Here is a 26,797-nt window from a genome sequence, read left to right on the forward strand (position 1 = left end):
TGGGGTGGGGTGGAGGGATGTGGGGATGGGTGAAAGCAGACTCTAAATTTGTGTGCAGACATTTAAGGCATGAGAAGACCAGCATTCCAAACTGTTGACCACTCAGCAGCTACCACTGAAACCAAGACTCCTCTTGTTCCCCATGAACCCTTTTGGTCTAGACTCAAAACAGCATCTTTAAAATGCCTGTAAGCCTCTTGAGGAGCTGGCCTGAAGTTTACCACCCACCTCTCACCCAAGCATTTAACCCAAGTTCTTACTTCAGAGCTCCTATCAAAGTCTCCCCAGACATCACCATTTCCAAGCCACTGGAAAGGTATCATCTCCCTTAGAGCAAATAGGACTCTACCACTGAGGAAGGGGAAAAGCACGCCAAATTCCCACATGCCCATGAAATGCCAATTTTATCTTTCTGTGCAGTTGCTGGACTAGCAAACCAGAACCCAGTGATTTAATTGTCGAGCAAGCACAGTTCTGGCACTTGCTAAGTGTGGTGCAAAAGGCAGCACTGCAAGGGAGGGAGGCCGGGCAAGAGATTCACACATCCCTTATCAGGACGAGAGACCAGCTAAAAGCTTGCCCAGATAAAAGCTGCTCAATGGCAGAAGAGCAGAAGGGAAGAAACAGTTGGTCAGCCAATTCCCACACAACTGGAAACCATTCTGCACATTTATATTTATTTACTAGATTTGAAAGGGAGTTTCTCTAAATCAGGTAAAGATGGAAAAAATTTTTACAGTTGACATTAGAGAGATAAGACCTAGCAATAAAAGGAATTGTTAATTCTTCACGCTCTGAAAACTGAAGATGATGTAGGCAGCAGGGGAGGCTAAATCTGCTAATAGACCATTTGCACATAGCAAGGCCAACTGGTTTTAGTTGTCAGTTGTTGTCAGTTTTGGGTTGCAACCCTTTTCTTGTCCTCTTTCTCTGAACTCTGAAAATAAAGTTTTTGTTGAAAACTTTATTTTCAACAAAAAGATAGACCGAAGCATTTAATCTACAATATAAATCCATTATTTCTATTTAAGAGACTAGCATTAAAAAAAAAAAGTATTGTATTAATATACACTCTTAAGGAATATAGTACATATACCTATATGATATATACAGGAAGAAAAATGAGAATATTCATATTATGGTAAGTATAAAAATTCTGGTCCAAGAACTTTTGATAGAATTTGTTGTTTTTTCCCTTTCCAGAAGTCACCATTTTAAATCAATACTCCCACACAAACCTACTTGGTCCACAACTACAGTTCCAGTGACTGGTGTGAAGACAGAATTATCCTGGAAAGGTTTTAGGTTCCCTACACTTGTCTAGCTTATTTATAACCCTTGATCAGTTCTGGAATTAACACTGCAGAATGCACCTTCATTTTTTATGAGTAGATTGGCTCAACTGTAACAAAGTCAGCAGAGTTATATTATGAATGAATGCACTGGAGTATCACAAGTGAGAAAGTACCCATCATGTACTCCATTACTTCTCCTAGCAAATGGAGTACACTGAAAGAAATACAAAAATACAAATAAAATCCCTGTCATCTTGCTGAAAACAATTAAAAAAATTTAAAAATTGAAAAACAGATAAGCTATGTGAGCTCAGGCAGGTGCAATGATGAACATATGAAGGCTTGCAAGGTCTTAAAAAAATCTTTAGCTTTCTGCTCCTTTTGGAAAAGAGGCTGTCACCAAGAAGAGAGAACAGCTAATGAAAGTGGTAGCAGCAGTTCAGCTTCCATCTCTCACTTCACACTGTCTAATTTCTATCCTTTTGGACTCACTTTTTTATTGCTCAGTTCCCCAAAGCCTGAGGTTCCACTTCCCCCTGTTCAAAGCCAAGCTTGCAAGAAATGACCAGGAAGAGAAAGAGTGTCACAAGAAAGCAGCTCTCAGTCATTACAGAAACAAAACAAGACAATAAATATCTACCTTTATAGCTCAAATTTTAAGTTAAAGGATTGTTGCAGGGTTCAACATCTGGTGCCTGCTCTTTCCTGTCCCGCTAATCAGGATTAAGACTTGTTCCCAGGTTGTTCCAAACAAGGCACAACTGAAGGGGGCTTTCCAGTTTCCCCAAACTTTCCCAGCCCTCATTACAATGAAGCCACAGGTATATCCACACCAGCTTGGTTTCTCCAAGATCAGGCTCATATTTGTCAGCTTCCTTAGTGTAAAGCTCTGTACCTGATCAGTCCCAGTATAAATCCATCACATTTTTATTTACTGGACAGGAAAGATACTGTGTCACAAGGAAAGCACAGGGGAGCAAATTGGAATGATGCTCAGGCTGGAATTTCTCTCATGTGTTGATGCCAGCATGTCTCCCAGTTGTTCCAGAGGAGACATAAACCTCCATTCTAAGTAGTCAGAACTGAGTTTTGCTTCTTCCTGCATAAATACAGCCCTCCATCTGTCATTCTTAAAAGATGTAATTTATAACAATTCTGTTGCTGCTTCCAGCCATCCCATATGACTGTGCTAAAACTCTCTGACTTTCTTAACACCTCATGTGAACCTGTTTCTGTTTTGTATTTTTCCCTTTTCTTTTTCAAAACTGAGATTAAAATATGCATTTAACTTTATAGATATGAGTATTCCTAATGACACTCAACATTTGAATCACAGCAGTGAATTGAAACATGTTCAATACTTACAGTTAGCAGGTTAATTAAATCCAAATTAGGCTCTAAATGATGAGAAGCAGTTTGCAGAGAAACCAGTTCACTCAAGGTGATGGAAAGCTGCTGCATTTTCACGATGTTAACTTTGTTCTCATCTATCCAATCAGGAAAAATGACATGGACAGCAATCAAGTCTTTCAAATGGACTCCCAAGATGGGAATTTTGAAGCCAACACAGTCAGCAAAAGCCTTGCGGTAGTTGCAGTAGTTTCCATTGGAGGAGACCAGCTCTGTCATTTCGTTCCAGTCCTACAAACAGCCAGAGAAGCAAGTCCCTGTGAAAGCATTCACTGCATTTCCTTAATCTGTTTTAAATGGACACAACTCTAGTCATGGTGCCGACAGTGTTAATTTCCTCTCTGGCACAGGCAATCAGCCAGGGGATCTCTGGGAGCTTATCCTGCTCCATTGAGAGGAATGCAACCCATTCCTTTCAGGATGCTCTGCCATGATCCAAATATTGTGCTGGTGAGACACCTGCACTGCAGAACCCATCAGACCTCCAAGAGGTGATGTTTCCTCAATATGTATTCTGGAGTCCATCATACCTTTGTGACTTCCGAGGACAGGTGAGAATGAGTCTCTTTCAGGCGAGAAATAGAGCTGTGGCTTAGACCTCCCACCACTGCCATCAGTGTGTTGAAGTTCTGGAGGAGAAGGAGCTTCTGCAGGAGAGATTAATCATGCATAATTAAAAATTAATGAAATACAAGCAGCAGCTACTGAATGTCACACACAACAAGTTAAAGGAGACACTCCATCATGGCTAAAGCACAAATCAATAAACCAGGGCACATAACAGAATGGTTCAGCATTTTGCTTTTTAATTATTGTAGGTCCAGAAGAAACACAGTATAGTGACAGTTGCCAACTGGAATACAATAAAGAAAAATTATTATAAAGTTATGTCTGCTAGTTAAAAAATGCAGGCTCACCACACCTGAACAAATAACCTCCAGTGATGTTGAACAGGCTATTCACTGAGGAAATCACACAAAGAGCATCAGCTGATTTGTTTACTGTAATCTCCATTTATATTCCTGCTTTGTACTGGAAGAAAAAGACTCATCTGCAAGACTTACCTGTGCAACATTGATAAACTTTGTGATTACTTCTGCTCTTTGTTGGGGTGTTGGCTTGCTGAGAACCATGAGCTGGACCCATTTAGAGATACCATTAAATAAAGCAATAGATCTCTCCAAAGTAGGATTGTTTTCCAAGCAGCCATGGATCACATAGCTTTGGTAATCTGTGAACTAACAGAGAAAAGACACTTGCAGTAAAACAGTGGACAAATTGGAGAATCAATTTGGAGCTTTGATACTTTTCTTTCTAAAGCTCCTCTTGTTTAGAAAGTGACCATGATTCAGGGTCAGCACATCATCTCCTGCTGCACAATGTCTCCTCCTTAAAGCCTTTTTGCTGTTATTTTGGTGTGGCTTTTCCTTAAATGTCAACTTACAACTTGTTTGTGTGTCAGGAAATACAGAAGCCTGCAAGATGAGTGTGATTGCTACTTCCATCTTTCCCATAATTTGCTCAAGACATTTTATTCTGTATAGTTATATTTGACACCTTCAAGCCACGGTACTCTATAGGATCCCAAAAACTACATTTTCCTGAATGTTTGAAAAACAGTTTTGAGTTGTCCCTTAAAAGCAGGTTTTCAGTAATTTAGGACATCATTTTAGCTTGTGAAAGGAGTTGCTAGCAATGCCAGACAAGATGGGTTTAGCTGATCAAAACCAGCCTGCTAGCAAAACAGGAGGGCATATACTCTAACACAACAGATGCTTGTCTCCTAGCTGCAGATAGACAGTAGTTCAGTGTTCAGATAATTTAAATTTTTTTTTTGTTATAGTTAACACTGCCCTTCCTTCTCCTCCATTTTTTTTAAACAGGTAAAACCAAACACAGGATTCAGACTAATCATATTCTGCAATTACGTATCTTTGAGAGAAGTGGTACAAGACGAATTCTGCTGGTTGCAGAGAATCATCTCTGACAGCAAAATTCAAATTGAAGAATTAACAGAGAAGCTAGAAACAGCAAGGAAAGAAAAGAAGATTCATTGAAGGTTTGAGTTTTCTTCCTGGAATCCCCAAAGGAATTCAAATGCATCTTAAATCTAATTAGAAATCCATGCCTTTTTTCTTGTCCTTCCCTCCTTCTTTGAGGTCAGCATTGCATGGATCACAGTAGGGTGTTTTCCTATGATTTGAAGTCTAGAGTCACTAACCTTTGAACATTATTAAGTGACATCAAAAGTGATTCTATTTAGACTGGGCTCAGCTCCTCATTGATCTCTTTTTCCTTCCTCCCTTGAAATAAACAAAAAAACTCATACATTTTTCTTAGTTTAGGAGTTTGATTACTCTCATGCTTCTGAACACTTTTAAAAAGCCTCATTTGTCATTTTGAGAAGTTACTGCTTCCATTTGCCACCTGATACAGGAACATCCCATGACTCTTTCATATGGATATTTGCCAGCAGAAACCAGCATTTCTTTTGGCATTTGTCTTACTCATTTTGTTTTAGCTTCAACTTCAGTTTTAATCCACTTTTGCCTCTTGCCCTTGTACAATCCTCTGTGAAAAGAAGCAACTCTGCCTGAATTTCCCTCAGTGTCAAAAATCATCAGGCACAAAAAGGTCCAGGAAGTGCATGGCTATGTATATCAAGAGAGTATAAAGATTCACTACACTGAAATGTTGAGAAAAAAGTCATAGATGTGAAACCATGTGAACATTCTTTAAAGACAGGCTCCTAATTGCAAGTGACAAAGTTGTAGGCATCTTACAGAAATTCTCCTAAAAGATTTATGCTCCAGAAAAGTGAGATGTTCAGCTAGCTCAATGGGCTCCAGATGGTCAAACAGCAGGCAGGCTTTTCCTTTCTTGGAAATCTTCTTCCTCTGTGTAACTCTTCTCATCCAGTCGTAGGAAGGACTGCAAAGGAATAGGAATAAGTCTCAGCTCTGTTTGGGTGCAGGTCACTGTAGCCCACAGCTGGAATGTGCTGTGTAAAACTGACCACAGAAGGACCATGAGACTTCTGCTCTGTGACATCCAGCAAACATTGCAAACGGAGTGAGACCTGTTCAGGAGTGTAACAGGAGCTGGGAGCTTTGCATGCACTACTCCAAGTGATAAATAATAGCAGGTTTCTATCACAACAAAAGGATGACATTTTCTTCCCCATGACACAGGAATCCATAATTAAAGATGATTTAAAATACAAGAACAGCTCAAAACAATTTCTGATGCAGAATAAAAACATACTTGAATAACATCAAGGATTAATTTTTCCTTTGTAAGTCCACAGGTCTCTGAAGTAATGAAACAACAGAGACAGCCAAATACTCTGCATATCCCATATTTTAAAAGAAAATCTACAGTACCAGATGAGATGCAAAAGCATGCCTGATGATGTTTAAAAAGTAACTTTCATTCCACCTTGTCAAGGAAATAGTAGTTGTCATCATTTTGATGTAATGGAACGACATATGTGAATGCTAAAAATTCTCCAGGTAAATAATAGAAAATATTGCAAAAAACTAACAGATCATGGATGAGAAGACGAGAAAGCTTCCCTGAGAAGATCTGAGTATGCCAGTCACTACATTGCTTGCTATTTTGTATGAAAACTTGTAGAAAAAAAGTAATACTAATCACTTAATTGGCTTGTGCCTTGTCAGAAAAATAATTTATTTCCTGTTTATATGGCAAATTTACATATAGGTAGGAATCTTCTCCTTACTGTGTAACTATAACTTCAAATTTTTAGTAGCTTCAAATTTAAAGATAATTTCGCAAGTGATTTTTTTGTTTTCTCAAGATCAAGATGGGCTTCAGTATTTTTGTACTTTGTACAGAACTAGAATTCTGCTGTTCCACACACAATGATGTCCTTAACATGACGTCCTTACATGCTGGAGATATCAATGAGATGGATGTGATCCTCATATCCAAGCTGGCTGGCTACTTCTTGAAACTCCTCAGTCAAACGAATCAGCCCAAGATCCAAGTTAAACTCTGCAGGAAATTCCAAAATCCAGTATCTGAAATCCACAGACAGCAGTTAAGAGATGCCCAGAGACTCAGGTATAACATTCAGTGGCTGCATATATTTTACACACATTTTTTTATGGGACTTATTTCAGGTCCACTGTTCTTTAGACAGAGAGAGTGAGCTCAGCTTCTTTCTTCTGTAATTATTTGTGACACTGAAGTGGCAAAAGCCACTTTATATTTTAATTTTTTTTTTTGCTTAACTCACAACAGCACAACAAAGCAGCATTCCATTCAAATGCAAAATTAAAGTGATGTCTCAGGTGAGACCCACACAGTGTCCTGCCTCAGGCTGCCAGGACACCCAGGTAACATTTGCACTTAGTCCCTGTCCAAGTGAGACAACTTTGTCTGCTCAGAAAAGACTTTCCAATGAAAATGCAAATGTGCATTTGGGTGGCAATTCCACCAGGATAACTGTGTAAAGCAGGTGTAAGCCACATAAGATGAAACATGCAAGCCCCTCCTCTGTGTAAGGGGGAGTGGAAAAGGCTTTATCAGCCCACCTCATTTTCCTCTCAGTGATGCAACTTTACCCAGAGGAAGGAGGGAAAAGCATTTGTTTGAGTGAAGCAATTGATATAATGATTACTTAAAAATTCATCCTTTCTCTTTTACAGAGAAATGTTCCTACATGAGAACAGCCCAACACAGGAAAGCTTTCCCATGGAAAAAAGGTCAGAGCAGCTGTTACAAGGCTTGGAACACACCCAGTGTGTAACAACTTCGGCATCACTAACACACTCCTGTCACCATAAATTATGTAGGGATTGCCAGGGATTGCATGAACTGTACTCTACAACCCAGAGACAATTTTCTTCTCCCACACTAAGTTACAGCTGGGAGTAAAATGTGTCTCTTCTCTGTGTGGCACTGAACTTATTGCCTTCTGAGAGGCTGATAAATCATAACACTCATGAGCCAGATAAATAATAACACAAGCTTTCTGTCAGCTTTTTAGCTTGATGCAGTTAAGTGTCTTAAAAGCTGGATAGCTCAACTTAATTTTTTTAAACAACCAGAAATTGCCTCTTCACTACAGAATGGAGACCAAGTAAAAAACCCAAACAAACAAAATTACATTGCTAGTATTAACAGAAGCATAAAACCAAAATGCTAGAGCACCAGAAGTGCATTTACCTCATGAAGTAGCAGATTTTCAATCTGAATTCATTGCAGTTCTCCCCGTCAGCATCTCTATAAGTATGCCAGCTAAAGAAAGCTTTGTGTGCCTTGACTCAGCAATGTTGCTTTATTCACTGGAGGCTGATGCTAGAGCAGCTGAATTTACCAAAAAGTATCAAACTTTTCTTCTAGAGATAACCACCTTATGCCTCTGGTATTTCATTCACTTTCACAACATCATAGGGGACAGAGACTATTTCCTGGCTGCTCCTTTTTTCCCCTTATCAAAAATGCCTCTATTCTACAATTCTAAATATTCTTCTTCTTGCCAGCTCTGGCTAACCAAATATGATAACAGTTAAGATGACTGAGTTAAGAGGTATAAATGACATGTAGGTAGTTATATATCACTGAAAATTCATAGTACTCAAAGGTCAACCTGTTGTGATACACTTGAAAAATTATCTTGGCTCATATTTACAGTAATTCAGTTGAGGCACAGTTAGTATTCTTGTACATATATAGAAAATCTACAAAGTCATTATGTGAGCATAAAGAAGCTCACAAACTCACATCTTTTAGGTTGAAGAAAAAATCACCTCTGAACCTTGTTTGTCATTAATTAATTGGCTCATTTTTACAAGCAGTCAGGAAAACAATCTGCTTTTGACACTGCAATGCCAATTTGCAGCACTTTGTGAAAGGATATGTGGACAGCAGCTTGCCAGCCAGCTCTGTGGAAGGCAGATACCACCGGTGCATTAAAAGAAAGGTTCTTGGCAAATGGCTGGAGCAGGGGTTTCCTTTGTCATCTGCAAGAGAGAAACAATGAGTTAACCCCATCATAGAAGGGGGGAACTTTTGCTCTTCAAGCACAGTCAGACAGAAATGACCAAAAGTGGAAATGTTGGCTCTTTATCTAACAAAAAATAGGAAAGAACACCAGAGCACAAAAATGCCCCTTGAACAGCAACTTGCTAAAATGCAGTGAGTGTTATTTAAACAGAGGAAAAAACCCAAACCTGTTCAGATAACAGGCCACAGCTAAAAAAGATAGGGCGTGGGCAGCACTGTGCTAAACTTTATATAAAGACAGTGCCAATAATCTAAGGGACAAATCCAAAATTAATCCACCAAGAGGGGGGAAGACAATTTATGTACAACTACACCCAATATATATTTTATTGCAGCTTTATAGCTTTAAATCAGCAGTTAAATGATTTTTAAAAATGGATCTGCTTCAAGGAATTCAATGTTAAATGTTAAAGCAGCACCTAGCACCTCACATCTGTGCCCAAGGTCACATCTCCAGCTGCCTAACAGAGACTCTTGTATTTGTGCAGTGAAGGCACTGAAACTACACAGAGTTATTCCCTGGCAGACTGGCTGACCATCAGTCTTCCCCAGCACCTGCAATGTTGGACTATTCTGTCTGTCACTTTTTTTGAAGACAGTAGATGATGTGGTGTATGAAATCAGGAGCCACGCATGGACTGTGCTTGTCAAGAGAGTGTGTACACAAAAGGAGACACTATTTCCAACAGACAGCAAGTGCATGGGCTCTGCTAATACTTAAATGAAGTTCTAGAGCAACCAGTTTGATGGTGGCCTATGTAGGATCTCAGCACCTCAGGACTGAGGTGCCGAGTCACCGAGACCACCCTTGGGGGGCTCGGGAGTCCTGGAATGTTGCCAGAAGTGTCTGGTGGCTGGACTTTGATCCTACACAGGAGACGACACTTGTATGAGGATAGGAGGATTTCACCGGAGTGAATGGTGAAGGGATAAGTTAATAAGAGAGTGAAACACAGGGTTTAGGATTTCTGTACAGGGGGGTTTAGAGAAGTAAGATGGAGGAATTGGGGCGTGTCCTGTCCTTCTTCTTCTTCTTCTTCTTCTTCTCCTCCATCTTCTGTGGTGATGGTGGCACTTTGGGATTGGTTATTACTAAAAGTGCACTGGTTAATAAGGGCAAATGGTATTGGGGAAAAATGATAAATATTGTACATGTAACTTTGGGTATAAAGATAGGTGACCGCCCGGAGGGCAGGGAGTGTGCTCATGGCTGGCTGCTGAGCAGACCTCTGTCGGGCAGAGAGAAAAATCTTTTAGATAAGCAATTAATAAACACCAAGACCGAGAAAAGATTTGAAGCCTCTTCTCGTCCTTTGAAGTGTGGGCTGCCCCAAGGCCACCCCAGGCCTTTCCAGGCCATCCAAACAGCCGAAAATCGGACAGGCCTACAGAAATGGATGTATGGGATTCACTGCAGCTGGTAGCAAGGTCTGTGCATCCATCAATTGGTCAATCTCTCTAGCCTTTAGATGCTTATTTCTCTCCACATGGCATACAAAATTAGTCCTTCCTTCCAATCAAAATCGGCCCTGCATCTTCAGGGAATCTAAATGTAGCTTTGTGAATCAAAGTCCTGTTTGAAAACACTTGAGCCCATCCATGAACTCATTTGACTGTAATGTGATATATGTCATGATTAATGGTGTTATGGATCAAGGTCTTTTTCATCACTTCTCTCCCTCAGACCTGGTACATCACATTTTAATATGAGTAAAAAGATTATATGAGCCTTAGGTCATATTCTTACCAATTATTGCATGATGATTTGGAAAACCTTTAAAAAAATGACTGGTCAAAGCCACAGCTGTGTAACCACTCAAGACAAAGATCAATGCCAGAAATAACTCCTTGAATAATTCATCTAAACATTTCTCTTGGTAAAGGCCAGTATTGTAGAAACCACCATACCCACAATTGTGCATTATCTGTATTAAGAAAATTTAATAAAGTATGCAAGTGATTAAAATTCTGGCTTGCATGATTCTGGGCCAAATTAAAACATGGAAAATTTTACAGAACAGAAATGTTCTTAGCCAAGAGAAAGACTGGCTAAACCAGAGAACAGCAGGACTTATATTAAAAGATTAATTTCAATAACAACAAAATAAAATATTGAAAGAGCATACCAAACATTTCAATACAAGTGTTCAAAAGCTCATCTAATGTTGCAGCCTTTCCAAGAGTGTTTGACCCCATTGTCTTTTAATCGTTGTCAAAAAATAAGAGACATTTTCACCAAGTAGAAGGATGCTTCTTCAAATGCCCAGCTTTTTCACTTTATTTTGTTGGTTGCATTCTTAGCTGGACTTCAATGAAAATCTGAAGAAAGTAAAAGAAACCATAATTATATGACTATATGGAAGAATGCTTACAGTTCAACTCATCTTTTCTATAAACTGCTTTTTTCCCCACATGATAGAGAGCATGTGAAAGATTGCCATAAGCTTTCCCTTGTCCATTCCAGTTTGTGTTTCTAAGCATTGTCCAATTGTTTGTCCGCTAGCACAAAATAAATCCATAGCTAGGGTCAGAAAACAGACACCAGATGGCAAATGAGGGCCTGCATGTACAATGACGCACATTTTGTTCAAGTCCCTTTATTTACACTTGATAAGTCACTTTTTGTTAATACCCCTGCTTTTATGTTTTTAAGCATAACCATTTTCCCCCCTGAGGTTACTGGTTCATGATAATGCTAATGGTCTTAATTGGCACAGACCACATAAAGTGTTTAATGAAGTTCGTAGCAAACATTAAACAAGGAGGCAGTTTTTCAAAGGACCTTAAGATCAGATTTTTAAAATAAAATAAATCTTCCCACAGTAGCTGGGCAGTCACAGAGACCTAAACACATACAGAAACTTCTAAATTTTATTGTACATTCTACAATGCATTTAAATATCAAATATCCTTTTACCTGAAGATGCACAGAATACCCTGTTACAAGTTTTCAGGAGTAATTTTACAGGTTATATTTAAAGAACAAATCAGTACTTTATTATCTATCTGTGACTAAGCCCCACTACTGCCTGATCACACCAAGTGTTTGAAATGTGACAGACAAGTACATCCAGCGACTTATCAGAAAACAAAAAGCCAAGAGTAGAACTAAAACAGTCCTTGAAGTGAAACTAGAGGAATTTGGGAAACTAATTTTCAGAAATCATTGCCCATAACATCAACTTTTTAAAGCTGGTCATGCAAATCAATATATATACATATATATATATATATATACACACACACATATATATATGCTTTAATTGACCCACAAATACCAAGTTTTCCAAACCCAGTGTAACACAGATCTCACACAGCAAAGCCAGTCCTGGTAGGACTGCTATTCTTCACCCTTTTTACAAAACCACCCTGATCCCCTTGCCACTAGCCAGGGTTACAGTGGACACAGAGTGACACACTGAGCTGTGTCTCTGTCTGCTTGCAGCCCTGCAAATGTCACGGTGGCCCAGCCACCCAAGGACACCGGGCAGTGGCAGCTTCACTGTCCCTGCTGGTGCCACTCCAGCCAGGCAGCTCACACCCACAGCACAGGCAGGAGAAGAGTGCTCCTTCTCCAGCAAAAGCAGGGCCAAAACATCCTGACACAACTCCCAGCTCCCAGGGAGAGGAGAAATCCCTTCTCGTTCAGGGTAGGTCTGCACTGCTGACCATGCCCAGACTGGCCTGCAGCTCCATCAGTGAAGTGTCTGAAGCTCCCAGGCAGCCTTGGCACATGTGAGCTGCTCACTGCTGGCCTGTGCTGGCTGCCACCTGCGCCTCATCTCCATTCAGGACACCACTGACTGGCCAGGGTGCCCTGGCAGCACAGTGCGCTGCATCCCAGCACCTGGAAAGTGTCCTGCACTGCACACTTCTTTATGCACCCAGAGTCCTGCAGTGCTGAGCCTGTTTGAAGCATGCAGCAGTGTTTTGCCTGGAAGAGCTTCAAAATATTCTATTCAGCCAGAGATGCAAGTCCTATGACAAGCAGCTGAAAGAGCTGGCATTGTTTAGTCTGGAAAAAAGTAGACTGAGGGGACATCTTACCACTCTCTACAACTGCCTGAAAGGAGCTGGTAGCAGCTGGGGGTTGGCCTCTTCTCCCAGGGAACAAGGAACAGAATGAGAGGAAATGGTCGCAAGTTCCACCGGGAGAGAAATTTAGATTGGATATTAGGGAAAACTTCTTCATTGGAAGGCTGGCCAAGCACAGGCTGCCCAGGGAAGTGGCTGAGTCACCATCCCTGGAAGCACGTAAAAGACGTAGATGTGGCACTTAGGGACATTGTTTGGTGATGGATTGGGCAGTGTTTTGTTAATGGTTGGATTTGATGATCTAAAAGTTGTCTTTTCCAACCTAAACAATCCTATGATTCTGTAGTATTATTTTTAGATGTGTTCCTACAGCCAGGTTCTTTCTGGTCCCATCCAGCAATGGATTTAGACACGACTCTCTTCCCTGAAGCTGAGAGGATCCTGGAGGACGTAAGCACAGCTCATGGAACAGGGAGTTTCTACCAGGCAGTGCACACACGATGCCTCAGCCCAAGCCAGCCAACAAGAAACTTCATCAGAGACGTGCAAGCATTAGATCCCACCCCTCCTGGGTGAAGGAAGCGCTCTCCTCTGAATTTGGTGGTGCAGAACCCCCTCTTGAAAGAACATGTCTGCTTTTCTAGGAATCACACAGAGATGCTATTTGCAATGAACTGAGGGGAGACTCAACGAATCCTGTCACACAACAGCAAACAGAGCATGCAGTTACGGAAAAGGGGAGTGAGTACACAGAGGTCCTTGGTTCCAAGCCTGTGTAGCAGGTGGTGGTGTCCAACAGGCTGGCTCTGGGGCTGGGCTGGGCAGCCTCAACCCTTCCTGCTACAGCTGGGCCAGCACTGAAACCCAAAGCTGTGTGACGTGAACAGGAGAGTGCAGAGAGATGTGAGATCTCTCACATGCTGGTCAGGCCACAAGAGCTATGGTTACCCTAGGGTTAGTCTTTCCTCCCAAGACTGTTTATGTATTTTAAGTGAAAAAATAAAAAAGTAAGCAGAGCATTTGTTTGGTTTGCTTTCAGAGTTAACCAGCAGCTCTGCAGTGTTTTTCAAGATGACAACCTTGTACACTTAACTTTTGCTAGAATCCCACTAAGGGCATGTTTTTCCTTTTTGACCATACTGAAGTCCTTCTCTAAGTGCTTAAATAACTGGTGTAACTTCCACAAAGCCAGCTATCTAGCTATTCCAGATTTATCTGACTTAGGTTTTCTTTCAAGAGGATAAAAATAAAATAATTTCCATTTCAAAATATTTTTAGTCACTGCTTCAAAAATTAAATGGAGAAAAACAATTGTATTTTCTGTCTAAGCCTAGAAAATTGTTGAGCATGAAATATAGGAGTGGAAGAGATTTGATCTGGCTTTTAAATTTTGTTGGTATTCCCATCATATGTAAAATATAGCATAGGAGAGTATCGTCTCTGTCTTCCACTGACAACACAGAGGCAGCCATATGGTAATCAACAAATAATGCCCTGGCTAAATTTGAAGGTTTGGTGTTTTTCTTCAATTTCACAACAACTACTTAAGTAGCAGACACCTGGATCCTGACAGAGCCGTCCTCCCAAACAGCCTATCAGATCACTAAAGGTCAGAACATTACTGTAATAATGCTTCTTAAAGAAGAATAAGGCATTTCCACCAAGTGAAGAATGGGCTGGCTGGGTCTGAGTCAAAACCTGATATCACATCTCAACTGCAGACTCCAAAACCCACAAGCATTACATCATTCCTTGTGTGATCAAGCACTGCTGTTCTACTAAAACAATAAAGGAATTGTCTACAACCATGCCACAATGGTATCCAACCCCACACCAGCACCTGCAGAGATGGATGAGTAAAATACAACTCTAAATTTCATCTACATAAATTAAATAAGCTATATTCTGTCAACAGTTCACTGCAAGAAAGATACAAAATGAAAAATAAAATAAAATTATCACAAAATATTTCTACAAATAAAAATTTTTAAGCGTTTGAGATATGTGGCAATTATTAAAAAATTGATTGCCAAAAGTGCAGTTGGACTTTGAAATAAAGATAACTTTGAGAACCTCTGCCCTCAGTTGCTTTGCAGCATAACACTGAAATATCTTATTGCCATCCAGTTGTTTCAGGGAATAATTGCCCACTAGAATGAAACAAATTTTTGCCTTATAATGGAATTATAAATCTGATTTGGTTTACTGTGATTGCCATGGGCTGTTAAGGACACAAGAGGCACACAGCCCTCCACAGCCACCCGTTCTCATTTCTTTACCAGGTCACCTGGAATGGCAATCTCCCCTGCAAGTCTTGCTGGTAACCCACCCCATGCTGGGAAGGGATAATCAGGAATAGGCGAAGGCTTCCACAGCAACAATGCCACCAACACAGACCTCAGCACTCACTCAAAGCCACCAGCTTTTTCTCCTTCATTTAGGCAACAGAAACAACCATAATATCCCTATGAACCAAGTCACGGTGTCAGGCATGTCATGCTTTATTTTATGCAATATTTCTATCATGGGATGTGCACTTCCTCCCTAGGGAGAAGGCAGAAACAACTGCAGTGATGTGCTCAGAGGTTAGAAGCTTGCCATGGACTGAACTACAAAACACAGAGCTCCTCCCAAGTCCTGCCATCAGACCAAGAGCCACATGCACACGGTTCATCTGAGCAGATGGGTTTCCTTAGCACTTTGTGCAGTGTAATTGCATTTTGTGTTCAACATTTTGGAAGTGTTGAGATGGTGCTGTTGTGGACTGTCCTGCTAGATTACTTGAAACAAGTATGGAGGCTGTGAGCTCTTGAGACAGATGTGGTCAGGAGCAATACATTAGTTTTTAGAAGAAAAAGGGTACCCTGGCAGCAAACTTGTGATCTTATGCAAAAGCACCAAGTAATGTAAACAGGGTGGGCAGCATGAAGCCAAGGTTTAAATTGGTAAAACCAAAAGACTTAACTTTTACTACTGGAGGCTATTTTAAGGGGGGGGTTCCACACCCACGACCTACAGCAGTTTAAAGAATATTAAAATGTCAAGCCTGTAAAAATCCATGGGTGGGGACTCCATGTGTGGATTTCAGGCAAATTGCATCGGTTACAGGTGCAAGCTAAATCAATAAGTCAGTTTTAAATAGGCTTAAATTTGACATACAGGGTAATATTTATTCAGCTAAATTAAATTCAAGCAGCTTTTTACTCAGGCCAAATTAAATGTACCAATAGTATTTTCCCCATTTATTAAAAGTGGGCTATTTTCCTTCTAATTAAAGACAATAAATAGAGGCACATGCAAAGAGTCCCACCTTGATACAGAGGCACTTCTATGGGTCCCAGTTTATCCATAAACGTTCCAGATGCCTGCACACATAAGACTTGTATTCTTTACAAGATTAGGACATTCTTGGGGCTTTAAATAAGCCAGACCTCCCCTCCTCCAAGCCTACACAACACATCAGTGAATGCTTGCATTAAACAGCTTCCACCTGGCAGCTGGAGAACTGCTAAGTGGGAGCAGCTCAACAGGGAAATCCAATCAGCAGCAGCATGCAGAAAAATAAGTTGAGAAGAAATCAAGAGTCTCATGAGACAGTTTAAGGGTACCTTCCCTTGCTACACCTCTTTGCATTATTCTGTCTTAATCACATCCAGGGCAAGCTCTGGAGGACAGAGGTCACCTGCTACCCTGTAGATGTAATGGAAGCTCTCACAGTAAGACCCTTTCCTGTTGTAAGTTTCCACAAATATTAATGTAATTACCATAATAAGAATCCCAGCTGGGACTGCACCTTTGCCTCACAGATGCAAGCAAGACATCTGTTTGGGCTCAAGGCAGCACAGACCTTGGGTTGCCTACTTTGTGGCTCCTGGAGTTGGCTCTGTCCCAGCAGTTCTGTGTTTCTTGTAGCTGGGCAGGACCAGTTTATTCATTACAGTGCACACAGCTAGAAAACTCCGAGCAAGGGGCACAGGGGCTCAGGTTTCTCCAGGGTGTGGCACAGGGCAGGGCAGAGGTGCTGGGCTGTCAGGCAGCCCAGTGCCACGGCCTGTGCCCAGCCCATGACCTCAGCACCGCGTGCAGCTGCTGCACGATGGCACATCTGGCTCGCCAGTGACCTTTGTTGTATGGAGCAGGGACACAGAACAAGGGACACGTTGTGGCACTGCTCCGAGAATGCAAGATACAAGTCTTGCTGTGGGCAGGAGAGGAATGAAAATGGAATATGGGAGTCCTGGGCTCATCTGACTTCCCAGGACTCATTCACCTTTATTACACACCTTCAGATTGTAGTTACACAATAAACCACAGCAACTGTCTGCAGCCTATTGCTTCGATTCACTTTTTGTTGTTGTTTTTGGACCAAAGGGGAACTTTAAAAGACACTGAACAACAGAGTGGGATGTCTGTGATTGAAAAGAAGATGGGACAGGTACTCTGCTGGTGGCCAGCTGGAGCCAATCCTTGGGGGACACAGCCAGCAGTGCACGAGGTCAGGATCTGTCCTCAGCAGCATCTCGCCACTGCTGCTCCCTTCTCACTCTGTCCTGTGCTCCAGCATGGGTCCTCTGTGGGCCACAGTCCCTTCAGAAGTGCACTTGCCCTTCCATGAACTCATCAATGGGCCACAGGCTCTTCAGGGAAGTACCTGCTTTGCCACAGAGCACCCCTCTGTCCTCTGACCTTATTATTCCCTCTCTTCTTCCCTCCTCCTGTCCATTCCCTTGTTTTTTCCGTGTTTCCCCTCCTCAGAATTTTCTGCCTTTTCTTAAATATGTTTTCCCAGAAGTGCCACGAGCTTGGCTGATGGTCTCAGCTGCATGGGGTCCCTTGCAGAGACAGCTGGAGGTGGCTGTGTCTGACACAGGGCAGCCCCTGGCCTGCTCCCACAGAGCCCATTCCTGCAGACTCTCTGCTGCCAAACCCTTGCTATTTGCATCCACTTTAGCCTCTAAGGGATGAGCATTTGTGCCTTAGCACAAAAATATTCAAGTTACAAATACTCAAAACATGTTTCATTATGCTTAATTTTGAGAGAAGGCTCCACTAAGCTTAATATTTACTTTCACAAGTCACCCAATGAACACAGAAGGGTAATACAAGCCATTTCAAGCCCTAGACATCTAATCTTCTATGGAAGCAGAGGTTAAATTAATGGGGCCACAGGTAAGAGACCAAGTGGATATATGGATCCACTCCCATGGAGTACCCAGGTGTTAGTTCAGACCCACACACAAAAGACCGTGGTGTCCAGTAGAAGTTGATAAATTAGCATATGGAGTGCAATACATGCTGACCTAAGATAAAAAAGAAGCTTACAGAAATCATGAGGAATGCCAATGGACAGTCACACGACCAAATCAGAATCTCAGTAATCAGAAAGTCACTTTATTAAGGCTTGAGCTGCTTAGATAGCATTTTGTTTAGCATTCTTCCTGTGAAACATAACCAAGAGGATTTCAGAGACAACATAACACCTCTACCACCACCACCACTGTTGGAGAATTTTGCTCAGACATGGCTTGAAGGAAAGAGGCCATGAAAATATACAGCTGATGGAAAAGTAAAAGGCAGCTGTAAGCAGCAATTCTCAAGCCTGTTTCCCAGGCATGTTTCTGTAAACAGCAAGAGATCTCAAGCCTGTCTTCAATAACAAGTAAATACCTTGTCCTTGGATAAAGTATGGGAAAGCAAAGTGACAAACATGGAGGCCTTGAGAATCTTTCATATCAGGGTGAGAACACAAATCTTGGTTTCAATAACAAGCCACAGGTATTGAAAACAAAAGGAGGGGTTAATGTGTAATCTGTGACCAATGATGAGCTCGGGTTTTGCAATATGTATGAACTTAATTAACACCATTATAAAAATGTGCATGGTGAATCAATAAATCGGAGTTCGATGCTGATCAAAGGATGGGTCGTCTCCCTTCACTTCAATACACCACCCCCAGGTTTTCTCCATTATAATTCACCTAAAATAATAGCTTAATAACTGGATTTATAAAAACAACAAACATTACATTCTCAATTGCAATACTAGCATTTTATGGAATTGATTATCTACCATACTTTAGGTTTGTCCCATCCACCTCTATATTTGTTTCCTGTATTTACTTTGTTGGTATTTGCCTCTGTAATTTGACTCCAGCTAATAAATGGCAGGAAAATCTGAGCAGACATCCTTGGTTTGCTCCAATACTATGCTGATGGCATCTTCCACTTTCCATGGGTCAAGGTAGTAGAGTTGCCCAGAATGCACCATGTTAAAAGGGAGAGCTAAGGAAGACTTTAGTTTGTTTTCAAAAGAAGAAAACTCCCAGCCATATTTCTCAGTAGATTTGTCATGAAAATGATTTTGCTTCTCCCAGTAAAGTCAAATTACCAATATCAGACATTTGATTAACGTGTGACACCAGGGGATGCAGCTTTTCTGGGAATATTTGTGCTTCAGACACATTAGAGATCTCCAGCACCAAGGGAGAGGACAGCAACAGCAGTAAGAGTTTCACACTCTCTAACTTGATCCTTTTTCAGAAGCCAAGCAAGACACCATCAATGCCTCCTACAAGTTACATTACTGCCTTCTGAGAAACTCCTGGCAATTACCTTTGCTATTCACAGACTTGCACAGAGCATCTTTCAAGAGTAAGTCTGCTTTGTTAGCCTAGTCAAGTCAGAGTTAAAATACATCTTATAGTCACAACTCCTTACACTGTTACATGCCTATAATGAGCCTGGTCCAGCCCAAGTAGAAACCAATTATTTTAGTTATTTTAAAAAACATCTGGGGAAGTAATCAGCCCTTCAGTTTGTCAGAAAGACAAACCCCCAGAATATTTATTACCATCTGAGCAATGGTAATAATATAATAATATATCTGTCACAAAATATTTTAATATTTTATTATTGTTTACCTTATTGTTATTACCTTATTTATTATTGTTTACCTTAACCAGATATGTTCTCTTCAAGACAAGCCAGAAAAATCACATTTATTAATTAGATTACTAAGAAATCTTAGGCCCTATCTGCCTGGAGTTTCTTGTATGTTCAGCTTGAAAATCTACTGCAACACTTGCTATGTCTTATTTTTAACTAAGGCAAAATTTTTCAGTAGCAGCATAGTCCCTGGATAGTGACTTCTTTCAAGCTGTGAAATATTCCAAGAGCGAGGACAGTTTTAGAAATCAGCACTGCTTTTAGTTTCACACAACTTTTCAATCCATTTTAAGGCAAAGAGGAGTCATAAGAGCATGTAACTCATATTAAAATTCAGTAAGTTATCAAGGTATCAAGTTCTTGTCTAATAAACCCATAGCTTCTAAATAATTTTTTTCCCTTAGAAGAAGTTTTTTTCACTCCATATCATTCTATAATTTCCAGTTGTTTCCCACTGTAGACTAATTACTCATGGAACAGTACTTTCTGTGCCCCACAGTGGAGACAGCCACCCTGCAAACATCAGTGCCACCCTTTGTGATGATGCCACAGGAATTGCAGACACATACGGAGCTTCTCAAGCCCACCAAGCTCTACAGGCTTCTGCTGGCCACCCAAACAGTAGAGATTATAGCTAAGTGTCCCAAAAAGTAAAATTTTAAAACACTCTCCCTCTTCCATTGGCCATCTATGTTGTACGAAGGTAAGACAAAATCATTCTCTGCAGTCACAGATACCACTGGGGAGAATTCAACACCTCCTGCTTACCTGCTATCATTTTCAGCCGTGATGATCATATTTGATTTCTCACTCTTTCTGGTTTCTGGCCTTTCCCAAACTGAAGAACAACTGCAGTTACTGTACATCCACTAAAAGCAAGGGTATCACCTTGTGAAAAGGGGAGTTTCATCTGCTTCAGTCCTGTTAACCCCTACATTCCCTCACACCTCTCCCAATGAAGTCACAATCTATACCTACCCTAGTGAGAGGAGTGGCCTCCCAGTGCAGTGAGAGCAGTTTTGCTGCTGACCTTTCCTCCTGTGACTGCAATCAAAACCTAGATTGGCTTCACAAATGTCTCGACTGCATATTTACAGCCTGGGAAGTACTTATCAGCGCAGTAAATTGAAGGCAGCAACTGGTAAAACAATAAAGGCAGGAAGAGGCTTTCAGAGACTTAAGTAATGGGAAACTGGATGTCTGAGATGGAGCAAGACAGAGTTAAAAGGACAGAGGACAGGACAGAGCTTTGGCTGCTTTCACTCCTTTGGCTGTTACTGTGCATTTGTAATGGGATAATCCTTTGTTTTCCCTTTGATGGGTGCAGAAAGTGGTTCACATGGAACTGCTATTTCCCACAGACCTGTTAATAGGTCCCACATGAGGAGTGTGGCTGGGCCAGCTGCTAATGGCCAGCAACCTTTCTCAGTCCCGGTGGCAGCTGCCATCCATTGGGAGCGTTGCTCTTTAGGGAGAGAATGCCAATGAAAACAGCGCTAGGGAGAGGTGACAGACACACATGGCACACACAGAGCTGCTGTGTGACCCTTGGGGACCATGCAAATTGCTCTCTCCTGCACACTCACATGAAGCAGGGTGCTTGGCTTGGGTGGTTTTGCAGCTGCAGAAGTCACCAGTGCCTCAGGACTCAGGCAAGCAGCTGTAGAGTGAAACCACAGCCCTGAAGTCAGGAGAGATCCAGTATCTTTCTTTTTGGAATTCTGTCAGCTGATGCTGGGCATCAAAATATGTAAGCAGCTTTTCCCCTCTAGTTGTTATTTTTGAGTTTCCCTTGGGAAGATGGCAGGAACAACAGCAGCTTCATATTTCTTAATGGTGCAAAGAGAACGTTTTAAACACAGGCATACACTGTTTCTTGGGCCACTTCAGAGTTTTTCTAAATGCTAAGCCTCCAACAGAGAAGAGCAGCAAAGAGATTATTACCTGGTTTCAGTGTGTCTGACTAGATTTTGTACTCTTTTTTCAGAGGTAAGAAAGCAACCATCAGTGAGCTGACAAAACTTTGTTTCCTCACCAAGCAATCTACTAAGAAACATGCACTGGTTTGTACAAACATGAAGAAACAGCAAACCTCTAAAGCTGTTTATGATACAAGAAGTCTACAGAGTACAGGATATGAGAACAGTGTCACCACAGTACAGGATATGAGAACAGTGTCATCTATATTCCTATATCCAAGCACTTGGGCCAGAGTGAGCTTTATTAATAACCACATACCTTCCTAACAATAAGACAGCTTGCAGCCAACAAGTTAAATGCCTTCTTTAAAAAGAGTAACCTAAGATTGTATTGTATATAAAAATACACAGAACAGCAAGACAACTTGAAAAAGGGGAAGGAGCAGTGCGAAAATAAAATCTCACAGAAAAAAGAGGAAAAGCGTCTCACAGTTCCTGCTTTAATAAGTAACACTTCAAACAAGCAACTTTGATATTTATTTTGCTAATACTATTTTGGCAGCTATATATTTATGGCATGAAAGAATATCTATCACAGGATTGCAGCTACACAAATATCCCCTTCCACAGCCACAGAACACGCTACTACCATAGGACTTCAGAAAAACAAACCTTATCAAAACCCATTGGTTAAGTTTGCGAAGCTCATGTCTTAAGATCCAACACTGCAATTCTTTAAAGCTCATGAATGCTAAGGATTCACCATTATTTGAAAAGCAGCAGGAGCAGTTGCTGCAGCTGTAACAGCTGAGAATCACATACTGCACCCAGAACACTTGTGGTGTGGTGGATTAAACCCAGCCAGTCAACTGGCAGTATTACAACTTTGCAGTGGCCAGTTCAGACCATCCCAAGCAACTTGAAAGACTCTTATTGAATTAATTCAAACCTGTTTGTTTTGAATTCATAGAAGACACCCATAACTCTTTACTCCTTAGCATATAGTTATTAAATTTAAGGACCTTATCAGAATTTCCTTACAGATCTGCTAAACTCCAATAATTCTAAAAAAAAAAATAAAAAATCCTGTGTGTATGTAGTAAAGCTAATATCAAGTGAAAAATATGGTCAAGTAAGGGGAAGAAATTAAAGGATGAAGGAGCTGGGAAGATATTGATTTAAAAGCTGATTTAGAGGCTTAGGGACTTGTTCTTCCCCCAGTATTTATCATTGAAAGACTGGCTGTTGTTGCAGTCAAGTTTTCATAACACCTTGGTCTTTTTCAAGCTTACTTACAGGACCAAACTATAATTCTATAAGCATTAGAATACCAGGTAACCATGCTCAAGTCAAATTTTCCACCAGTTTCTAATTCAATATAATTTAATCAGTTTGAGTATTCAAAAAGGAGATGGTTTTGAAACACAGACATGAGGCAAACTTAAGATACATTAATCTGAAAAACACGACTCTTATTTTAGTTCTGCAATAGGAGCTGAGAATTAGATCCAAAAGGAGGATTAAGAGCCCAAATCCTGGCTCCCTTTTACTTCTACAGCCTGATCCAGGGGTATGTTTCCCAGCTTGGTCTCTCACTTCTCGCCTCCTCACCCCAGAAGGTGACAGTCTAGAGCTTGTAACCACTCTCTGCACTTTTGATATTAAAGTCTGAGTCAGTAACATCAAGAAGCTCCCTACTTAGGTCACTCCTAAATCCTTTTGGGATCTGTACACATGAAAGTCCTCTGCCTTGTCTGTGTCAAGCATCCTTTAGTCACACCTAACATGTCAATCCCACGCTACATAGGGGCAATCATGATGCCCAGATTCCTTTTTCCAAGAGCTCTGAACACTCCTTAAAGCTATGAGAGGCACAGGATCAACTCTTCAAGTTCATGGAAGGATTGCAGACCTCACCCTCTCTTGGCTGAGACTACAGAGGAGATTTATCATCCTCAGAACCTCATATTACTTGAAATAATGAAGTTTCTTTGGTCTGCAGGGAGCAAGCAAGCAAGAGCATGACTGTAATTTAAGGGGATGAGCATTCACTCAAGAGGAGGGGAAAAGGTGAATTCTAGTTCCTGCCCCAACTCCCACTTAAGATAAAAATATACAGACAGTCATTAGGGCAGGGCCTGGAAACCAAGAGTTTTAGGAAGGGTGGCAGCTGTTCCAGGAAGTATGTGTTCATGAATTCAGCAACGTAGAACATGAGTAACCAAGCTAAAGCAGGCAAGACATCTTCAGCAGAGGAGATTGTTAGTCTTTTAAGGAAGCTATTTAATGAACAGTGTGATAAGGCTGGAATGTCATGGCTATTGACTCAAGCCCTAATTCAGCAAACTTTTTCTGGTGTAATTTTCCCCACTGTAATAAATTATGCATTTGCATAAGATGGGGGTTTTTTTTACTTCCCACTGGCAACACCAGAAATTTCCAAACAAGCTCTGGGCTTGAACAATGCATTGCTGTGAAACAACCAATTTACCAGTGTGTGCCACATGAACCAGCACCAAGATTATGGACTGAGTGAATCTAAGTGAATGATGGGTTATGAATAGAAGCTTTTCTGTAATAATGCTACTTCAGATTAGGGAAATTCAGAGTTTAAGCTGGAGAAATGTTCATCTTTCTAAAAAACATGTACAAGAACACAGCATTATGACAAAGAATATATAAACCTTTGATCATGTGTCAAAGGCAGCATTATCAACATGTTTAGCAAGCAAGCAAATATCCCCCATACAAGCCATGTTCAGTCTATTTGACCATGCCATGTATGACTTAAATTCCAGTCTCTAAGACTGATTTCTGTGTTGAAATCTTCAACCTGTTTCAGACATGAGGAGTAAAATATACTTCAGAAATAATGAAAAATACTTGTTCATCTTCCTGCACACACTAGCACTCCAGGCCCCCTTGCACAAGCCCATCACTGCTCTGAGTGAACAGGTTTCCTTAGGAGGGGTTGAAAAGAGAGGCAGTTTTAACAAGAGTGGAAGGAGTTGTATATGGAAATGTATTGATGCATATAACATGGAATATTAATATATGCATATATCAGCTACTGTATATTAAGCTTGGTATGACTTTTGTGGTAGTCCAAAGCAGACATACTCCTGAATTATCAAATTTGTGTTAATTTAAGGTGATACAGTTATTTTCTCTTTGCAGGAGCTAAATATATGAGGTATCTGAACAAGAATATCTCAGGTCTCACTAATTTTGCGCAAATTATTATGCCTGGCAGGTTCTCAAGATGCTGAGGCCCACTCCCCTTGCCTGAGAAACTCCAGATCATTAGTAAGGAGCATATGCATAAATCACAGGTGGGAGAGTACTCTGTAGAGAGAGCCAAACCATTTCACTTATTTGAATGTGGTCAAGGGGAGCAGTTATTCAGAGAAGTGAGACAGCAGATGGCCACCAAAACAACCAGAGTAGTTCTCAGGGGTAATTGTATTTTCTGCTGAGCTGTAAACATCAGCCCTGTGGGTATTTCCACACACCCACACGTTGATCCTGACCTCATGCACACTTAGGTGTTAGCTGAGCTTTCTGATGGGATCTCTCATGACTTCAGCTCAGCAAATACCTATGTATTTGTAGGATTAGTCTTTGTAGCTGAACTGGACTCACCAAATCTGTGGTGTTGATGTTGCCGGTGCTTGTAGCTGTTAATCTTTTGCATTCATTACAAGAGAAAAGTTCCCCCCCTGCTACAACACCTCTTATTCTGGTGGTCAGGTGGTTTTTAGATATGATATACCAATAAGAAAACCAATTAATGAAAAGGTACTACTTCACCGGCTATTCACATTGAATAGAAAAAACAGAGAAAAGCAATGAAGAGCTAAAACCAGAAGACTTGAGAATTTGTTTCAGGCTTCTGATTCAAACTCTTAGGGGTAGAACCTTGCTATTTCTGACTTGTAAGGAAGGGCCAGCTCGAAAACAAATTTATCAAATTCAGCAGTGAAAAGTGAATATGCCATAAATATGTTAAAAGAAAACACTCAATGCAAGTTGTTTAGAGTACCTGTACAAATGTATTGTAACCAGGCCTGGGTAGCTTAGGAAAAAAGAAAATGACACAAGTGCCCTTACAGTATTTTTAAAAGCAGTTTCCTCTCTTTATTCAGGAATATCCTGGGAGTGGCTCCTTGGTACAATGGCATTTTCAGCTAGAGAGGGGCTAGCACAACTGCAGCTGCCTCTCAGCTGCATGTTTTGCTCTAGAGCAGAAATATACCCATTCAGAGAGCTGCCAGGCTGCCCTGAGCATTTCCTCAGAGCAAAGGGACAAGATTTAACAGGACCCTTACAATGCTCTCAGTGACGAGGGTCTGCACTGAGCTTCTGCACAGGGACAGCAGCGTCCCCACTGCTACCCAGGCTCCTGTACAATGTAATAAAAACCAATCCAGGATGAACTTTCAGTTTTATATTGGGCTTTCTAGAAATCCATCAAGGGGCAAACCAAGGGCAGAACAAAGTATGCTGAAATTTAATTACTGTGCTTCATGCCTATGCTGACCTGCCTGACTTACACGAACATAATGGGGGGGTATATTCAAGAAGCTGAGCATTGTTTTTTATGAGATCAGGAATTATAAAATAATGTAAAGGTTGGTGGTACAGAGGTTGTGTTTTCTGCTCTAGTGCAAAATCAGTGTGTGCCCCAGTGGTGTTCCATATCTGGTGTTGCAGTGACAGGTATTGCAGTTAGATTTTATGAGAGAAACCAAAAAGTGAGGAGAGCCTGATGACTGCACTTATTTCTCAAAGTACACTGGCTGTGTTTAACAGTAAATATTCATGCCAAAATGACTTAGTGATAAGGATTGAAACAGTTACACTCTTGAGAATCTTGTGATGATCAGGTTTTCTTCATTTTGTGGACAGAGAATTTAAGTCTCATCATGAGTCCTGAATTTACATTACTGTATCAGAATCAGATACAGTAATGACAGCTGGAAGCTGTAAATAGAGCAGGGTTTTTTGACTTAAACTTTGCAGATCCAAGTGATGAGTTATTCTCCTTGATTGCAAATTACCTTTATAACCAACAGTAAAGAGGCACAAAACTGAGCTCTCCCACCACATTTCTTTGCGACAGTTCAGCTATCACCGTAAGATGTTTTCAGACATTATTACC

At 40.9% G+C, this 26,797-nt stretch overlaps 1 protein-coding gene across 6 annotated transcripts in view; it reads right to left on the bottom strand.

The window, feature by feature from the left end:
• RASGRP3 (RAS guanyl releasing protein 3) overlaps nt 1-26,797 on the bottom strand; it is a 59,838-nt gene that overhangs the window by 18,366 nt on the left and 14,675 nt on the right. For 3 of the 6 annotated variants that reach the window (XM_064708720.1, XM_064708719.1, XM_064708723.1), the window contains exons 2-9: nt 10,865-11,057; nt 8,593-8,695; nt 7,899-7,961; nt 6,617-6,748; nt 5,489-5,636; nt 3,770-3,943; nt 3,236-3,352; nt 2,661-2,936 (exon numbers count right to left, since the gene is read on the bottom strand). In XM_064708720.1, coding sequence (XP_064564790.1) covers nt 2,661-2,936; nt 3,236-3,352; nt 3,770-3,943; nt 5,489-5,636; nt 6,617-6,748; nt 7,899-7,961; nt 8,593-8,695; nt 10,865-10,934 — 1,083 coding nt within the window. In that variant the 5' untranslated portion in view covers nt 10,935-11,057. Of the gene's footprint in view, nt 1-2,660; nt 2,937-3,235; nt 3,353-3,769; nt 3,944-5,488; nt 5,637-6,616; nt 6,749-7,898; nt 7,962-8,592; nt 8,696-10,864; nt 11,058-16,083; nt 16,199-26,797 lie in introns of those variants that run through there. The other 3 variants (XM_064708722.1, XM_064708724.1, XM_064708725.1) reach the window with 3 other exon arrangements.

This window comes from Zonotrichia leucophrys, chromosome 3 (genome assembly GCF_028769735.1).
Source record: "Zonotrichia leucophrys gambelii isolate GWCS_2022_RI chromosome 3, RI_Zleu_2.0, whole genome shotgun sequence".
NCBI lineage: Eukaryota > Metazoa > Chordata > Aves > Passeriformes > Passerellidae > Zonotrichia > Zonotrichia leucophrys.